Below are 20110 nucleotides of genomic sequence, written 5' to 3'. Positions count from 1 at the left end.
CACAAGCAACCAAACACCCGAATAGAATCATAAGACGGAATTTTTCCAAACAACATCTCATAAGGATTTTTATTTTGAAGAACCGGACTTGGAGTCCGATTTATCAAATAACAAGCAGTCAAAGCACATTCACCCCAAAATTTAATAGGCAATCCCCCTTGAAACCGCAAAGCTCGAGCCACATTAAGAATATGTTGATGTTTTCTCTCAACTCTCCCATTTTGTTGAGGGGTACCCACACATGAAGACTCAAAAATAATCCCATTTTGAACGAAATAATCTTGAAGATGATTAAACTCAGTACCATTATCACTTCTAACAACCTTGATAAGTCTATCAAATTGGCGTTTAATTAAAGCGATAAAATTGAGAAAAGTAGATTCAACCTCAGTTTTATTGCGAATTAAATAAATCCAAACACCTCTAGAGTAATCATCAACAATAGTTAAAAAATACTTCGCCCCACATGACGAAGGAACTTTATATGGACCCCACAAATCAATATGAACTAACTCAAACAAATTACTAGCATGATTCTCACTAATAGGAAAGCTATCCCTAGTCTGTTTTGCACGTGGGCATACATCACAAACATTTTTATTTTTCCTAACTAAGTTACTCACAGGAGGAAGTAACTTCAAAACTCTTTCCGACGGATGACCCATACGTTGATGCCAAAGATCCACCACACAATCCACTGCTAGCACCTTCACTTGCGGCACACCTCGGAAAAAATAAAGTCCATCTTGTCTTTCACCCACGCCAATCACCATCCTCGTCAACTGGTCCTGAATAACACAAATTTTGTTAGTGAATTGAATTGTACATTGCGACTCATCACTGAGTTGAGTAACTGAAATCAAGTTACAATTCAAGTTAGGCACAAATAAAACATTATCAATCACCAAACCACCATCCAAAGTGACCGAACCCAATTGATTCGCGTTCACCGTTTGACCATCCGGCAAACCAACCGGACAATTCTGTATTGTCTTGACATTTCTCATGAGTGATATGTCATTAGTGACATGATTAGAAGCTCCTGTATCCACTATCCATAATACATTTGTATTAACTTCCAACCGAGGCTTAAGAATATCAATGATTTGCTGTGCTTGTTCTGTTGAAACACCTACAAGGCCTTGAGTTGGACTTGTTTGTGAGGATGATGTATTTCCGGAATTGGAATTTGTTCCTCCTTGTACTGCATTTGCACGGGCAGCAGCAGGGGTCCCACTCGACGAAGCATTACCACGGCCATAGCTACCTTTTTCGCCACGATTGCTAGAGCCACCTCGACCACGTCCTCGTCCTCCTTTCCGATTCTCATCCCATCCTTCCGGGAAACCAATGATCTGAAAACAACCCTTCTTCCAATGCCCCATACGGTTACAATGGGTGCAAAAAGGTCGATCACCATCTCCCGATTCATCTTTAGTACGAGACTCCATCTTAAACGCCATCACGTTTTCCCTCGGTTTCACATCCCTAGCCCGCAATCTCTCGGTGTTGATCACCATTTGATATGCATTATCAACTAGAGGCAATGGAGATTGTGCTAATAATTGAGCACGAATTGCTTCATAGGGATCATCAAGTCCCATCAAAAAATAATGGAGATAATCCTCCTCACGAATCTCTGTAACTTGCTTTGCAACATTACACTTACATAAACCACAAGTGCATTGGGGAACACGACAGTAGTGAACCAATTCTTTCCAAATTTTTGACAATCGACCGAAATAATCAGTCACAGACTCGGAACTAGCCTGTTTACATTCTCCTAACGATTGCTTCAACTGGCAAATACGAGTCCCACTCACCACACAATAACGTTGCTTTAGGTGCTTCCACAATTCACTAGCAATATCAAAATCCTCAATTTGTGAACGTATGCTATCCTCAAGAGTGTTTATAATCCACGAAACAAGCATGGAGTTCACAGCAATCCAATGTTTCTTCTTCACCACATCAGTCGGCTCTAATATGGTGCCATCAATGAATCCAAACTTGAACTTTGTGATCATCGAACGCCGAACCGCTTTAGCCCATTCATCATAGTTTGGTCCCTTCAGTTTTACAGGGGTGATAACCACTCCCGGATGATCACTCGATCCTAGAGAATAATCAAGATCAACCGATGGTGATGGTGGTGGAGTTTGATCATCTTTTGCCATCTCTCACGACCCTCTGTATTTCCTCACGAAAAAAATAAAATTTCTTCTTTTTTTTCCTTCTCGTAACCTAAGCTCTTGATACCATGATAAACGCGGGCCTGGGTCGCACCCGCAAACCAATAGAGAGAGTCCACTTTACAAGTCCAAGGAGGTTCCATCCCAAAACCATATGGCTATAGGAGGAGTAGCCCCTTAGCCTTATAAAGTCTTTAATTCTCTCTTCTTCAACCAATGTGGGACACTTACATGTGGTGACACTTGAGAGGTTTATTCTTCAACACTGATAAACGCGGGCCTGGGCCGCACCCGCAAACCAATAGAGAGAGTCCACTTTACAAGTCCAAGGAGGTTCCATCCCAAAACCATATGGCTATAGGAGGAGTAGCCCCTTAGCCTTATAAAGTCTTTAATTCTCTCTTCTTCAACCAATGTGGGACACTTACATGTGGTGACACTTGAGATGTTTATTCTTCAACACTCCCCCTCACATGTAAGGTCCCTTTAACTCAAGGATCACTTGATCCAATTTAATTTGGCCTAGAATACTTGATGCCATTTAAGGTCCCAAACTTTGGGCCTGGCAATATACTCAAACCATTATTAGAGGTCCCATACCGTGAACCTGACTCTGATACCATGACAAATTCAACTGAAACTCTTGGATTTCTCATTCACAACTCAAGAATATATATAGTTACACAAGATATTCCTAACCCTAACATAATTAGGAATAAGATAGAATATTAACATAAATAGGAAATCTAAAGATATGATACAAAATTTCCTAATATTATCTTAACAAATATGCACCATACAATGAATCCAATGATGGTTAGTTATAATTCGTTATTGTTAGTTACAAGTAGTTTTCAATAAATATACGCATGAAATATTTTATATTTTGGTTATTCAAAATAATTTATGATATCATTAAAATTTTATACGGAGTATTCATGTTCGGGGTCTTACCCCTCGCTCTTATGGACAGTCCAACCCTAGTAGAGTAGGGCTTCAATTAATGACATATTGTTGTATAAATAAATGCAAGAAATTAATTAAATGTTAACAAAAATCAACAAAGGAATATTTTATTTGATTTACTAAAGAAAAGTTAGTGTTAACTAATCCTAATATATGCTACGTAATCAATATTGAAATATAATATTTTCCGTTTCAATTACATAGTATATCTCTAACGACTAATTATATCCACATACAAGTGAAAAGATGGAGAGTATTATGATCTCGGTAATTTTACAAATTATAGTACTATGATTAAATTAAAACACAAGAAGTTTATATATTACTTCCTACACAAAAACGCAAGGGATCAAAAAATAGGCCTAATAGTTCACATTACATAACCCCCGTGACATCACTTAATGACTTGATGAAAACTAAATTGATTCAAGGCATATTCTAACAACATAAGTTTTAGTAAAAGCCTGATTAATATATTCATCTTTTACAAATTAAATTATAATTTTTGTAAAAAAAAGTTAGCTATCACATTATCGTGTGAGAAAAGTAAATTAGTCAGCATGAATCATGCATTAATGGTCTAAGGTTTATTTTGTAGGAGTAGGAATGTAGGATACAATACCTCTTCAATAATAACAATAATGGTAAAAGTAGCGATGAAACAAGGAAAATGTGACACGAGGTTTCGTATGATCCTGTGCTTTAATATCCAAAGATATTTTGAAAACTTGAAATTAGATAATTTTAAGGGCAAAACAAACTAAATTTCTAAGGGTAAAACCCTTATAATACTGACGAAATAATCCCTTTTAACACTAATTAAGTAACTCCCATAACACTAGCGAAGTAAACTTTACGGTGGCACATATAAAACTGTGTGGTATTCCTCTAATTTTTGTCAAATCTCTTTAACACAAAAAAGACATAATTGGACGGTGGTATTACCCAATCTCATTGAACTTTGGTGACTGGCCCACTGTCGGCAACATCTGATCTTTCAACAAATTAAAGCAAATTGTAATTGGTATAACTTTGTACACTTATCTTACGCGTTACATCTAACAATATTAAGAAAGAAATTGTGAATTCAGGATTTGGATAGGGACATACAACGTCATTGTATTCTTAAAGAAATAAAAGGTAGTTTTCCTCAAAAAAATAAAAATAAAAATAAAAATAAAAAATAAAGAAGTTAAAGGTAGTTGTTTATGCTGTATAAGGGCCTGTTCATATTTACTTAATTTCAGTTCAGTTCAGTTCAGTTCAGCTCCAATCAGTTCAGTTCAGTTCAGTTCAGTTCAGTTCCAATCAGTTCAGTTCAGTTCAGTTCAGTTCCAATCAGTTCAGTTCAGTTCAGCTCTTAATTTCCCTCTCACATAAAATATTCATTTCAGCTTAATTCAGTTCAGTTCAGTTCAGTTCAGTTCCAATCAGTTCAGTTCAGTTCAGTTCAGTTCCAATCAGTTCAGTTCAGTTCAGTTCAGCTCCAATCAGTTCAGTTCAGTTCAGTTCAGTTCAGTTCAGCTCAGTTCAGTAAATATGAACAGGCCCTAAGTTTAGCTTTATCGAAATTGTATCACCTTTTATTCGAGGTTATATAGCTATTAGCTGTTTGATTACTCTATAACTAACAGTTAGTGTTTAATTGATTGTATTAGCTAATTAATTAGCCATTTGTGTGAATGAACAATTTTGTAAATTGATGTTAGTATTTAGGGCCTGTTCATATTTACTGAACTGAGCTGAACTGAACTGAACTGAACTGATTGGAGCTGAACTGAACTGAACTGAACTGATTGGAACTGAACTGAACTGAACTGAACTGATTGGAACTGAACTGAACTGAACTGAACTGAATTAAGCTGAAATGAATATTTTATGTGAGAGGGAAATTAAGAGCTGAACTGAACTGAACTGAACTGAACTGATTGGAACTGAACTGAACTGAACTGAACTGATTGGAACTGAACTGAACTGAACTGAACTGATTGGAGCTGAACTGAACTGAACTGAATTGAAATTAAGTAAATATGAACAGACCCTTAGTTGCTTTATGATCCTTTTTAGTTGAAAAATGTGGATGTAACTTAGGGCAACTATTACCTAGTTCATTGTGAGCTATTAGAGCAATGAGAATAAGGACTTGTTTAATTCACCTTATTTTTGTTTATCTGAACTGATCTGATCTGGTCTGGTTTGATCTGAATGTCAGATTTGACCAAACTTTGACCTTAAATATACGATAATCTATATGGAAAAAATAAATCAAGTGGGGTGTTAGCTAGTTAGATTCATAATAATGTGTATTTGATTAATATATGATTTTCATAATTTGTTCCATTACGAAATTAAAGATATTTAGCGATAAAAAAAACTGCACATAAAATGATAATCTAATATGAATTTACCTTTTCTGATCTGATCTGATTTTATTTTTTTCTGAAACAGGTAAAAATAAGATGAACAAAACAAGGCCTAACTAATGTTCGGTCACTCTTAGTTTTTTTTTTTTTTTTTCAAAAATAGCCTTTTGGGTTCAAAATTCTTTCTCAACCTAAGCTTTTCTTCAATTAAAATTCTATGGTAGTCATTCTTAAAATTAGAGAATAACTGTGAACAACTTTAGGATATAATCATATACAAGTATAGCTAGTCGTTTCTTCATTATATACACAAACCTCTATCTCTTCTTAAAACTCATGCAACTTGCTTTTCAGAGTATGCTTTTAATTCAAACCTATCTCTCATATCTCACTCCACTAACCAAACACTCTTTTTAGAGGTTTGGAATAGTTAAACTTCTCTTGAATTTTTGCTATCATGACCGATTAAATTTGGTATACTCTGTGTTTTTAAACTTTTTGTTGTTACCCTTAATTACAATATATTTTTACAATGAAAACATAGGAAGTAGAGAAGATTATTATTTTACACCAAAGATTATGCATTATTTGAATGATATGCATCATACTCTTTATATATCAAATAATTTAACATTAAAGAATGATTATTGTTTTAAATCTCATCTTCATGTGTCAAATAAAAACACTTGAAAGTAAGAATATGCTAGTATAATTTAGGCAAAATTGGCCTCAACACTCTGAACTATTAATTTTAATCTAGGCCCTTAAGACGAGAATTGTGGCCGGAAAACTCACTAAAGTTGCTTTTTGCACCCAAGTTATTAGTTTTTGGTGTTTTAGCTACTAAGCAAAGTATAAGGTGCTGAGTGCACTTAAGCAATAGTTCAAAGTGTTGAGGCCAATTTTGCCTATAATTTAAGGATTCTCTTTTGGAAGAATATGGTACATCATATAATATGATCTAATAACAAAGTTATGCAGCGTAATAATAATACATGTTTAAACTATTTGAAAAATTAGATCATGTTATGTAAACTTAACATATCCTTTTCTAAAAGAAAAAATAAAAAATTCATAATAATAATAATAATAATAATAAAATTCATAATAATAATAATAATAATAATAAAATAAAAAATTCATAATAATAATAATAATAATAATAATAATAATAATAAAATTTAACATTAAAAAAAAAAAAATCAAGGACAGTAAAATGTCCAAACTATATGGGCCTCCCTGGTTGCTTTTCTCCCATATAGGTGGATCATTACTCATCATTAATCTATTAGAGTTTGGTTTGTTATATTTGTTAATATTGTATATTTGGAAAGTTTATCTTGTTTAGGAGTTTTAGGCAAGTTAGGTATTCTATTGTATTTTGGTATATATTCGTGATTAATAGAATACAGAAGGCTAAGCCGTTTTCTCCAATATTTCTTGAGTTTAACATGGTATCACAGCCTCTCTAATTTCTAGAGATTTTCTTTCGATCCTTGGTTTATTTCTAAATTCCGCAAATTTAGTTTTTTATTTTTGTGTGAGATTTGGCTTCCGATTTGTTTTTCTTATTGAAATTGTTTCTTCAATTTCAATTTCGTTTTTTTAGAACGATTTTTTTTAGGGTTTCAGTCATCCCTAATTCGATTTCGTTCTTGGTTTGTTTGGGTGCTACGATTTGTGGTGCTCGAATCTGTGTGTGGTGCACATTTGTGTGTGTGCTGCGTGTGAGTGTGGTGCGCTGCTTGGCGTGCTGCTGATTTTTGGTGTGTGCGCTGTGCTGGTATGTGGCGTGCTTGTGGAGTGTGCTGCAGCAGTGTGTCGTGGTGTGGAGTGTGGTGTTGTGCATTGCGGCAGTGTGGTGTGTGTGTTGCAACAGCAAGGTCGTAAGGCAGTGAGGTGTGTGTGTCGTGGTGTTGTGCTTTCTGTGTTGTGGTTTTATTTTCACTCTTAATTTGGTGCGATGTCGGGTAACGATGACACACCTCCTCCTCCTCCTAATCCTCCTTCTAAGTATGAGCCGTTCACCGATTACTACCTTCATCCTAGTGAGGGCTCTCAATTGGTGATTTGTCCAATGTTGCTTACCGTCGACAACTACGAGGAGTGGTCGAGGTCAATTCGCAACAACCTTCGGTCCAAGAACAAGCTCGGGTTTGTTGATGGCTCTATTGTTCAACCCGATCCCAAGCATCCAGATTTTCGTCAGTGGGGTATTGTTAATTCTACTGTTGTTGCTTGGATTTATAATACTCTTGATGTTTCTATTCGCTCTACTATTATTATTCCTGATGATGCTAAAACTTTATGGGATGATTTGCGTGATCGTTATTCTCTTGGTAACGGTCCTCGTATTTTTGAATTGAAACATGATATTGCTGATTGTAAGCAAAGAGGTCGTTCTGTTGCAGTTTATTATGGTGAATTGAATAAATTGCAGAATTTATTGTCTAGCTATGTGAAATTGCCTACTTGTACTTGTTCCGCTACGAAAGAATATGCTAAGTTGCATGAGAATGAATTGTTGCATCAGTTTTGTCTTGGTTTGGATCCTAAGAAGTTTGGTTCTGTTGTGTCTACTTTGTTGATGAGTGATCCTTTGCCTTCTATGAATGCTGCTTATGCTAAAGTTGTTGCTGATGAGCGTAAGCAATCTGTGTCTAAGGCACATGAGACCTCTTCCTCTACGACTGTTGGTTTTAATGCAACAGGTACGGCTTCCGGTCTAACTACCGAACGGATTGAGTGTACTTATTGTAAAAGGTCTGGTCATGATAAGGACAATTGCTATCAGCTTCATGGCTTCCCGGGTGGGGGGCGTGGAGGTCGTGGTATCCAAGCTCTCACTTAATTATGATGAGATCAAAGTGTATCCTTGACAATACTAGTATCATAATCATACTTTCAATTTTTTTAAAAAATAAAGAGAAAATATGATTAATTACATTGATTAAGATATACTTGTATTATGGTTTCCCAAAAAAAAAAAATAAATAAATAAATAAATAAATAAATAAAATTATGGAAGATTTTGTATTGCCACATGTATTACAAACATTATAAAAGTCTAATCACTTGCTAAGCTAATCTATGTCTTCAATGTCCAAACCCGTGGATCCACCTGTATTATTGTAACGAATACGGCAAATACAATTGTTGGTCTTAATTTCTTAACTGTCAACTGTATCTTCCAAATTAATTAAATAAAGAAACTGTCAACTGTCAAACTGCATGAATACTTCTCAAGTGGTAGGGAACTCAACAATTCATTTGAAAGTAGAGACGTGATGCCACGTCTATGCACTCCCAAAATATCATACTCAGTTACTCACGATTAAAGTTGTGCGTGGGTCGGGTTGGGTTGGTACAAGGGCAGATTAGGCACGACACAAAATCGGCTTGGTATGACACTAGTTTGTTATAAAACTGACATGACACAAGAGGCATGTTGATGGGTTATGTAAGGATATTAATTCAAAGTTGAAATGAACTCGGCATAATAGGGCAACAAACATGTCAACCAATGTATTTCGACCAATAAGGGATCGACAATAGTCCGAACATGACACAACATGTTGAAACAGTTTGGCTTATGATCATATGAGACCCTTTTAATAAAAAATAAGCAGTTAAGCACAACACTAATCTAGGATGCTATTGTGTCTAATGTATTTCGACCAACAAGAGATCGACAATAGTCATAACATGACACAACATGTTGAACAGTTTGGCCTATGGCTATACGATCTCCTATTATGAAAGATAAGCACAACTCAAATCTAGGATGCTATTGTGCTAAACGGATATCCATATGACCCACATAACAAAATCAATGCATATCAACATCTATTTCGTCATTTACTCACCCAACTAACTTCTCTTTTACTAATTAACAAATGCTAATAAGAGAGCTTCTAGAATCAAGATACCAGATATTTGAAATATCTTCTTTTGTTGAGTGGATCAGGAACTTGTGCTTCACAATAAGCCACTAAAAGTTAAAGTGAACTTACCTATGAAGTCTCAATATAGAGGCAATGTAGGACATGTTCATAAAAGTCATTGTAAGCATAATACATACATACATATATATAAGCCGGTAGTTTTTGTGAATTTTTTTCTAATAATTTATTGTCTAACTTTTAAAAATTGTGCTCTTTACGTCTTTAGGTTTAGTAAATTATTTTACTAGAATAGATATAGAGTAGAAACATTCGTAATAACTAATTAACTATGATTATTCATCGATATATCTTATATGAGATCTTTTACAACATTAGTAGTTTAGGCATTGTTTACAGAATTACAGCCCATACCTTCATGCCCTTTGCCCAATTACAATTGCTTTTTTCTGTAACATTATTATTCGTAGTTTATTACACCACTGTTTTGTAAAACTTGTAACAGTTTAAATTTTACATTATTTATACAAACTTTGATCTTAAATTCTCTACTAATATTGGATTTAATATTGTTTATTAAAAAAAAAAAACAAACAAACAAACAAAAAAAAAAAAAAATCCTAGGGGAAAAAATAGTATACTTATCTGCAAATCATTTGATAATTGATTACAAACCAACGACGAGGGAAAATCCTCAAACAACTACCATCTAGTCATCTACCAATCTCCCACAAAAAATATACAAGCTAACTCATAAACAACTATATATCTCTTCCTTCTTACGAAAATTCAAGATAACTAAAAGCATACAGTATTAAAGTGAACATCTTACATAAGAAGATGGAATGAGCCATCTCTGCTTCTCAGTTGTTAATTGCTTTTACCACTACTTCACTACTTGATTACCAAACTCAGCTGCTAGTTTCATGCCCACCAAGACTGTCTTAGCTTCTGAAATTTGCACACTAAAGCACACAGAGCTGACTATCATCCTGGAGTACAACATCAATACCCACCCCAACCGAGCTGTGTAAATCAGCATTAACATTAACCTTTACCCACTGCAGAAAGTGCAGAGTAGCAAGACGGTGCAAAAAAGGTTTTGTTGAGATCATGTCGACAATAAGCCTATCATAAGCAGCAGTAGCACTGTAGCAGAGGGGGTGTACCAATCATGCTATCTAACACCCTTGCAACGAGCTCCCCTAACGGCCCAACATAACACCATAACCTGCTTTCTCGTCTCCTCCTCTAACTCCTGAAACACCTCTAACAGACACCAGTTTCCCAAATTGCTACAACAGGACAGCACAATAGAGCATAATCCATCAAATGGGTTATCCCAACACACTACACACTCACTCACCATGAAGTTGGCACACTTATGCAGACCATAATCAGAAGTGAAAGCATATGCAGTAAGATTGTACATTTATACCTCACAGAAATCATACAAATCCACAGCTCTGAAGTTCTGTGCTTGATCAGTGCTGCCCTGAATTTACTTGACAGCTGACATATTGAATCTCTGTATCAACTACACTAAATCCTTATCAAAGATGCCAAAAGCAGAAAGGAGTATTGGGCCAGCATCAGCTCAATGTTCTAATAACTCCCCCCAGGTCAGGTGTCAAAAGTGTCATGCATCCGCCAATCCCTGACTTGAAATAGTATGACACTAAAAAGGCTGTCTCAATATCAAATTTGATCCGAATGAGGAATCAAATCTGAATGGTAACTGCACTAAATATTTAGCCTAAAGCTCCAACAAAAAGATTCTCAACTGTGATTTGGACGTCAGGGCATAACGTCGGTCTAACCAAAATATTGGGTCGAACTTTTGGAGTCATGGCCGAAGTGTTCTTGTAATCCCAATCTATCCAAAAATGCTCAATGTATTCCATTGTACAGTCATACATATAGCTGGTGTTAAATGATCATATCCGAATCACATTTCGTATCAATCGAGTGCTACACGAATGACCATAGCAAATGCTTGACAAAAAGCCACCATACAACAAACAATGCACACCTAGTTTAATGATAGCTCTCCTTACATCTATGGACTCGTTGCCTGATACACATTCGCTAAGAACTTTGTTCTCACTTCCATGACATAAATTGAACTCAGCTTGCTGTGACCAAGTATCATCAAAAGTCCTCATAACTTGAAACCAGGTGAAATCAATGGGATCTTTAACATTTTTCATGTTTTTGCAATCTTGAATTAAGAAGCTCCAAACCTTTGGAGTGATAATTGATGTACATTTGTGAAATTCTTGAGTAGTGTGATTAAAAAACTTATTTTGAGTTTGAGTAATGTAGTGGGACTTAAATTTATCCATCAAGGAGCACCCACAGCAATTCACATCAGGAGCAGGTGAAAGATTTCGCAACTCGCCATTCGCAAGAGAATTCCAAATTGGACAGCCAATAGATAGTAAGGATTGTCCAGCATCTATCCAGAAAGTCGCAGCAGAAGCAATCAAAGATGGCTCAGACAGAAAAAGATGGTGTGTTGCACCAGCAAGCAGCAAGCTGTATGCTGCACTAGTTCTGCTCATGCCAATGCTCAGGTTGTCCATTTCGACACTCAAATTAGCACGCATCTTGTATGTAGAAATTAATGTAGTGTATGCGTTCAAAGAGAGATAATGAAAGGGTGACAACTTAACATCTACAGCAAAATCTCCTTTAGGTTGCTCCAAATGTTGATTTAACAGGCCTTCAGAAAAGAGTCCTTCGAGCTTCTCACAGCATGATACAGGATCACCTACCTCCATATACTCCTCTACAGTACTGTCCAACATATCACTCAATAATTCAACCGCTTGTTCCTTGTAATCATTGTCCAGAGTTTTTGAGCAACCTTTGGTAAGTTTGGCACAAAATATCTCCTGAAAAAGTAAGACATATTTCAATCTTTCCTTGGTAAGCAAGATTGCTTCTAAACAAAGGAATATTGACAAAGGCAAAGCTCCTATGGGAAACCAAAGGAGGTGCCACCATGTTCAAAAGTAAGGCAGTATTATCGATTGTGGAGGCAAATTATAGCATTACATTAGAGAAATTCAAACAAACTACTTGCCTATTTGGTAAAATACCAACAGTTCGACAAGTTATGAAACATCCAGCTATATATGACTGAATTAAGTAATTCATTGGTTGACTACAGACAATCCAGGTACAGAGGTACTACACCAAACACTTGTATAGTTGTATCTGATAGGCTTATGGTTATAACCATGCTCATGCCTCATACTCCTTAGAGCAGCTTTTAGATTAATGCTTGATTATAAAGTATGGATAATTTTTTTTTTCATCTTCAATTCATTTCTAATGATACATCCAGCATATAAATATTACATACTTACGTGCTCTCTCCATCCCTAAACGTCGTCTTGTTTGACTAATCCTTTAACAATAGAAATTAATGCGTGGAATTTGACCCATAAATCGTAGATATACATATATTGTGATTTTCATTCTATCCTATCAAATTATAGAGAACTCAACTTGCACCATCTGTTAGACTGAATTGAATTTTTGGCCATCCATAATCTTCACCATAACAAAATCAACTCACCTCCTTCATAAGTGAAAGAAGCCATTACAAAATGAAAAAAAAAAAAAAAAAAAAAAAAAACCCACTAATACCTTAGTCATTTGTTTCTAATTTTGTGGTGAAAGCACCCAGTTAGAAACTACAACCAATTTAAATGGGGGTGTTTACTATCTTGTCCATCCTTCGCAAATCAATTTCCCATTTCCTTTGGAACTCAATTAGACCAGTTATTCCACTCATATTTGACCAAAGGGGTAGTCATGCAGACGCATTCTAGCATACTTTCTTCCTAATACCAAACTGTACTGTGAAAGTTGGCTTGTACTTGTAGTTGTTACTTTTACTTGTGCTGGATCACTCCTCAAACTGCTCAAGTTTCCTATTGCCCATTACCACACCAAGTCTTGGAAAACCTGTTCTGAGTTCCACTTGGGTTTCTTCTTATTTACTTCCATCCTATGTGTCTCAACTGTCTAAGACTTGCTCTAAAGTAATTGTGTTGAAATTTTCTTCATACTTGTGTTAATTTTTTTACCACTCTCTAATCCAACGGCTACATAGTACATACTTTGTCCTTGATTATCACATCTCCCACCCCCCAGGATCCAATCCTCAGTGATAGATGGTAGATAACAACGTCACTTGCTTACATTTGGGGCTTGACCAAAGTAGAAAAAACAACTGATGCGAAGAAATATCTCCTCACAACAGAGACAAGGGATTTTATGTAAGAGACCATTACATATACATTGCCTAAGGGCCGACATAGAGTAGAAATAATATGAAAGACAGAAGAAGTAGATACATAACCACTCATGTTTCCTGATGCTCCTAGAAACAAGTACTTATTCTTCTTTTGACAACTGACACACTTGCTACACCAAGCCCTGTAAAGGTGGTTACATCATCTATATTTAATATTGTATATATCTAAAAAGAGCCATATTGCATGTCCTGCAAAATCCTAAATGAGGCCCTACCTAGATGTGTTGGACCCTGAAAGGATTTACTGACCCTCAGTCCTCACCACTAAACTTCCATTGAAGGGGCCTTAACTTAGAAATAAATTCATATCTAATGTCAGAAAACAAAAACCCCTAAATCTGTCGATTGAAAGACAAATTCACAAAACCTTCAATCAAGACACTAAAGCATTGGTTTGAGGTGAAGTACTAATCCATCACCTAATTACTCACCAATGGTAGACCAAGCTGCTTGTCAGTATTATTTCCCAGCTAGATGTGAAATAAGTCTCCATCCTTTCATCTTCCCTTCTCCTTAATTCTTTACTACCAGCTCCTTTTTTAGATATTTTCTTTTCTCTGATTATTATATCTCTCAATCACCTTCAAAACAAGGTGTAATCCTATAATGTCATGAAAACTGTCAAAACTAGAGAATTTTTTACTAAAGAATTTGAACACCTATTTTCATGTGAACAGGTCTTATTATTTTCACCACATAAACAAGGTCACTTATTTATTAATCTGACCTTTTCACATAATAAATTTCTTTCACAAATATCACTGTAGGCAATTAGTAGGATTTTAAAGAGCCATGCTATGAACTCATGATAAATTTCTGAATCACCCAATGAATCCATGTATCATTGAATTATGCATCATGAAAATCAGATCCATGGCTTTACACCTGCAGTCAATCCTTATCCATAATCTAGGCTAACATGTCTCTACTCGCTAAGGTGAATTTAGACTCATTGTACACATGCATGTTATTAATGAGATGATAACTTGGACAAACAAATATTTTTAGGAGCTTGTCTTGTAAATCATGTAATACAATATTTCAACGATGTATGAGACAAATCAAATGTAGGTAAAAAGGTTACTGAAAAGGAAATGTATACTTCATATAAAAACGCAAGGAATCCTTAATGATAGTCCACTTGTATAGCATTTCGGGTAATATCTGAGAAACGCAGAGATAACATACATATAACATTTTGTGTACTGGTGATTCAATCACTGAGGTCAACCATGCCATACATATGTTATCTCTCTGATTTGGCATCCTTAAATTTCTAGAACCAGTACTAAATGACATGCTCGTCGTTAGGCATAACAGAACAAACTCAACAAAGCCATGCAAGTTTTATACAAATTGTAGCAGCAACCTTAGAAAATAAAAGTGCTTCTTGAAAAATAGACCTACCTCCAGAGCATGATCAACATAATCGTGAGGTACTGCGCTACACCGTTTACAACTACACAAGAATTTGTATTCCAGCAACAACTCTGATTGCCTCAGCGCCTACAAAATTGACAGAAAGCAATTATAGCACAGATTTGCAAAGATCCAAAGAATATTAGGGAGAATCTGTGTTCTAATAATTTTTAGAGAAGAATAACATGAATCAGCAAAACCAACAAAAATAGAAGATAACACGACAAAATACGAATTTTACATCTCAAATTTGTTTGTTACTTGTGCTTTTGGCTTTTGCTGAGTGAATTATCTACATATAAAAAGGACAAGGGAGGAAGGAAATAGGCAGCTTATGTTTGTAGAAATTGGGTAATGAGAGGTGACCTAAAGCCACCAATTTTGGAGATTTGTAACCAGAAGTTACAGCTTGTAAGAAATCCTTTCTGCATTGATCAAATAGCCCCCCTTATTCTCTCAAACATCTCTTAGTATTTCTGTGCTTGTGTTCATATAATCATATTTGTAGACGCAGAAGCCGGATCAACATCATGACAACGGCATTCTGGAAACTGGGTTCATAACATCTTTGTACAGCTGCGGCAGCAGGGATTAGTAATCTCACTATAAGATTGTACCAGAAAATACTCTCTTGACCCAAAATATGCAATTACTACTCACAATTCACAAACTCAGAACTCATACGCACTTTGATTAGTAATTTTACTGCCGTGTAAAAAGGATACTTTGTTTGAATCCCAATCATGCTCATCAAATAATTTGACACTTTCACCAAAACACAATACCGGCTTCTTAGTCAATGTTACATTTTCATCAAGAATAAAAACATGCTACCAAAGGCCTATAGGGGGCGCTGCATTCCTCCAGTTATCACCTCATCTCTCTAATTATATTGATTGTAGGGGCACAGGCTTCAATTCCTAGTGTTATACTATATGAGCTATCTTACTGGAACTCTACATTTCATCTCAAGGACCTGTGTCAGATCTTTGATAATCCAACATGAGAGTAGACATTTTGATACTTCATTCTGGGTCAAAAATATGGCAAAATTCAATGAAATCAGATTCAGACACTTGGACTTGAAACGGTTTATGATACAAGTACCCAAGACAGAGTAATATAGCATAAGAGAACCTTAATCTGCATCATACATTCATTAAATTGTAAATTTGCTACAGGAAAAAAAAAAAAAAAAAAAAAAGGAATTCAAGGTCTTAACCTAGCATAGGTTTCTAAAATATTTCCACCCAATTTCCTCTTGACCTCACACCTTTTCTAAAAACATATCTTCTAGATGATCAAGAACTGGAACCACAAAGAAGTTTCCAGCACTCAGTATTCCAATGCTGCAAGATTATGGAACAAGCTTTCTGCCTTTGCTGATTGATAAAATCTAATATCCTGTTTCGGATCCATGATTACAGCTCAGACCTAGAGGATACTGGGAAGTACTTTTCTTTATAATGTATCTTTAAAATAGCATAATGATGCACAAAACATAGCAAGCTCCTTTGCCACAGTCAAATGCTTCATGTTTCTTTACTACAGTTATTCCCTTAATCCTTTCCATGCATGATTAAAACCAACCTATTTTTTTACAGAACTCTTCCAAATAAATGAGATGGCCATAATTATTACATAACAGCCCATTACTTGTCCATATAGTTTATTCAAAAACGGAAAAACCCATGCCCCTACCCCTCTGAGCTCTGACCCCTTTCCTGATACCAACATCCCTTGCTAAGATATATGCTGTATAAGTGCATATAATGCTGCCTCTATATCTTCTTTCCTACCTGTTGCTTCATCTATCTAACAAATGCCTATTCTCCCTGCATTTTTTGTGTCAAGTTCATTGCATAATTCTTCCTAGCTTATGCATAAAATCATAAGCCGCTTGGAACAATTAACATGTTTGTGATTTCGTTATTATCAAGTTCTAAATTTGTTCAGGAACCTAAAATTAAGTCTTTCAGCATTTTCAATATCATGAAACTGTTTATCCCATCAACCAACCTTCTCAAGGATGCAGGATCCACTTAATTATAACTTCCCTACACTCTTTGCTAGACCATCCCATACAACTGACCAAAAATATATTGCAAAAGAAAAGTTCAACACACATTGTTTATGACATTCCCTTAAAACATAATTAGCGCACTCCTAAGTGAATACCACAAAGATATTAGAAATAAATCTTTGAATACAAATATAAACAAATTCTCATACTTAGAATTCCTCTTTGTTAAATAACTGTAGACAATGTCTTTTACTTTAATCAAACTGTTCAGCTCTTTTGCATACAATATTCAATCATACTATAATTTTGCCACATGTTCTTCAATGCCATTATAAACAGTATATTAGCCGTAAAAAGTTTTGTTATTCTATTATTATAGGATTACAATGCCAAATACGTTATTTAATTTAGCCATTTATACATTATTAACTCCCAAATTTGGCATAATCAACAGTACTAGCTTAAAAGTACCACTAATCTATCTTCAACATCACCAAAATATGATATGTCATTCGTCACACCAATGCATATACTTTCATTCCAAACAAATGCAACACAATATAGGAAGGAAGAAGTGATCATCAACAACGTTAGGAGAAGTGTACCGTAGGCTTCAACAAATCGGTATATGTGATTGTCACCTCCTCCCCTCTTTGAATTCCCTTAATACTTCTAACAATTATTCTCGGACCATAATTCCCAACTCCTACATCTCATTCAAATCAACAAAATCAATCAACATTCTACAATAAACTCAATCACCAAATACAAAACCTTTTTCCATTAAAAAACTAACCTTTAGCCAAATCACAAGTAGCCCAATCACCTCTATCTTCCATCTGCATATAAAACCACAAAATAACACTATAATTACACCCCAAAATAAAATCAACAACATTATCACAAAACCCAATTCAAAAACACCAAAACAAACAAATACATGAGCTGCATCACCACAAGGGAAAATCCGCATTGCCGCCGACGACAAATCATGATCATGAGCACCCTCCTCCGAAACCGGAACAAACCGAAAACACGAATTGGGAGAACAACTATGATTGATCCAAGAGAAACCCAAATCATAAACCCCAATTCCAACCCTAACACCATTAATATTAATTTCAACAGCATTAGTAATCACCAAACACAAAACAGCCTCCTCCAACTCACAATCATCAAAATCGGAATCTCGACCATCCCTGATCGCGCGCGCCATAGCCATAACCCTAGCTCCAACCCTAACCCTAGATGAACCCCGAAATTGATCTCGATTAGTGAGGAGACCGAAGAGGCGAGGAGAGGGGGAGTGGGAGTGAGAAGAGAGGAGGTGGAGGAGGCGGAGAGAGAGGCGGAGGTCGGAGGAGTCGGAGTGAGGGAAGAGAGAAGGGGTGGAGTTGAGGAGAGAGAAAAGGTGGTGTTCGCCGGAGAGGGAGTGGAGAGATGCATCAATGGCGGAGGAGCAGCCGCCATTGGAGCAGTAGTGGAGGAAGGTTGCGGTGGTGGTAGTGGGAGGAGAGGGGAGAGGGAGGGAGCAGGAGGAGCAGTGGGAGGAGAGAGAAGAGTTGTAGAGAGAGAAAGCTAGAGGTGGTAATGGTGGTGTTATGTCTTTTGATATTGGGATGTTTTCTTTTGCTCTCATTTCCATGGTTTTTTTTGGGGTTTCTGGTTTTTGAGTTCTTGTGTTCCCGGGAAATACAGTTACTACTACTTGTACATAGGGCTGGGAATCCCTGACCCGACCCGACCCGAAGTTACTGAGAGAAACCCGACCCGACTCGGACCCGAACAACCCAAATTCGACTTGATTTGACCAAAATTTCATACCAGTATATTGTAATAATATTAAGTTTTAAACTATTTTTTATAGTTTCTAAGCACAACCCGAATTTGACCCGAAAATATAACCCGAACCCGACCCGCTGACCCGAATTGCCACCCCTACTTGTACATAGGAAGTCTGAAGCACTATTTTTTGTTGCCTTGTTGGTACAACTTAGCAATAGAGAGTAGAGCCCCTTTAATTAAACGGAAATTGATTTTGGCACGTCACTAATTGATGGCCTTTATGTGAGAAAAATATATAAAATTGTGCTCTTACATAGAGGTGTGTCAAAATCAATTGCGCTAGTGTGTACCAAAATCAATTTCCATTTAAAGGTTTAAATAGGTTCTTTGTCAGGTTATTGGGTCGGGTTTTTTTAAACCATAGGCAATGATAGGGCCTCATTTAACATTTTGAAGGTTTGACAAATTGAAAATTAAGGCTATTTGTTACTCGTATCCTAATATTTATGTGTACATATAAAAGTAGAAAAAGAAAAATATGGTCAAATTGAGACATCCCTTTGTTTCTAAAAGTTCTTCGACTGTGAACATTTGTCAATAGTATAAATTATTATTACAATGTTGTCAATAATGCCTTACTATGATTGTAAACTTTTAATTTCACATTACTTCCTCCGTTAACTATTATTTGCAACATATACTATAAATGGATGCTAATTATTATGTGCAACAAATGTTTTCTGTCCTTAGGTTACCATTTCTCTCTATCTCTCCTCATCACATGCACCCAACTTTTTCTCTCTCCATTTTACAATCACAAACAAATTTTGTCTAGGAGTCCGCAAACACCCCCTTTGTTGCAAATAATAGTTAACGGAGAAAGTATTATTACTTTAGTTACCCAACAAAGAAGTAAAGGCAAAGCACAAACAGCACAATTTGTGTCTGTAAAAACCCGTTGAAACAATGCAGACTACAGTTATTTTGATTAATTATGAACTAGGTAGGGAACAATTTTTGTGTCTGTAAGAGTTGTTTGAAAGTCTTGAAACAATGCAAGCTACGGTAATTTGAATAATTATGAACTAGGTAGGGTATTTGGCGCTTTCAACAATAGCTCAGGCTTTTAA

At 35.8% G+C, this 20110-nt stretch overlaps 2 protein-coding genes across 2 annotated transcripts; one reads left to right on the top strand and one right to left on the bottom strand.

Moving 5' to 3' along the window:
* The first annotated feature begins 7484 nt into the window (after window positions 1–7484).
* LOC145613736 (uncharacterized) lies at window positions 7485–8372 on the top strand. The gene has a single exon (XM_081668802.1). The coding sequence runs from the start codon at window positions 7485–7487 to the stop codon at window positions 8370–8372; it is 888 nt and encodes a 295-aa protein (XP_081524928.1).
* Window positions 8373–11179: 2807 nt separating this feature from the next.
* Window positions 11180–18931, bottom strand: LOC145614908 (protein SET DOMAIN GROUP 41-like). The gene is made up of 5 exons (XM_081669978.1): window positions 18136–18931; window positions 17992–18034; window positions 17801–17901; window positions 15161–15259; window positions 11180–12320 (listed from the first exon to the last, which is right to left on the bottom strand). The coding sequence occupies exons 1-5, from the start codon at window positions 18838–18840 to the stop codon at window positions 11361–11363; spliced, it is 1908 nt and encodes a 635-aa protein (XP_081526104.1). The 5' UTR covers window positions 18841–18931; the 3' UTR covers window positions 11180–11360.
* Between the last annotated feature and the right edge of the window lie 1179 nt (window positions 18932–20110).

Source organism: Chenopodium album, chromosome 25 (assembly GCF_948465745.1).
Source record: "Chenopodium album chromosome 25, dcCheAlbu1.1, whole genome shotgun sequence".
In the NCBI taxonomy this organism is placed as follows: domain Eukaryota; kingdom Viridiplantae; phylum Streptophyta; class Magnoliopsida; order Caryophyllales; family Amaranthaceae; genus Chenopodium; species Chenopodium album.
The sequence above is the reverse complement of the archived record's forward strand: the minus strand, read 5'-3'. Positions and strand labels throughout refer to the sequence as shown.

Coding starts and splice junctions, on each gene's coding strand:
- LOC145613736 (XM_081668802.1), top strand. CDS start 7,485: ATGTCGGGTAACGATGACACACCTCCTCCTCCTCCTAATCCTCCTTCT.
- LOC145614908 (XM_081669978.1), bottom strand. CDS start 18,840: ATGGAAATGAGAGCAAAAGAAAACATCCCAATATCAAAAGACATAACA. Junction 18,035..18,135: donor CTTGTGGTGATGCAGCTCAT/GTATTTGTTTGT, acceptor TTTTATATGCAG/ATGGAAGATAGAGGTGATTG. Junction 17,902..17,991: donor TACTTGTGATTTGGCTAAAG/GTTAGTTTTTTA, acceptor AATGAGATGTAG/GAGTTGGGAATTATGGTCCG.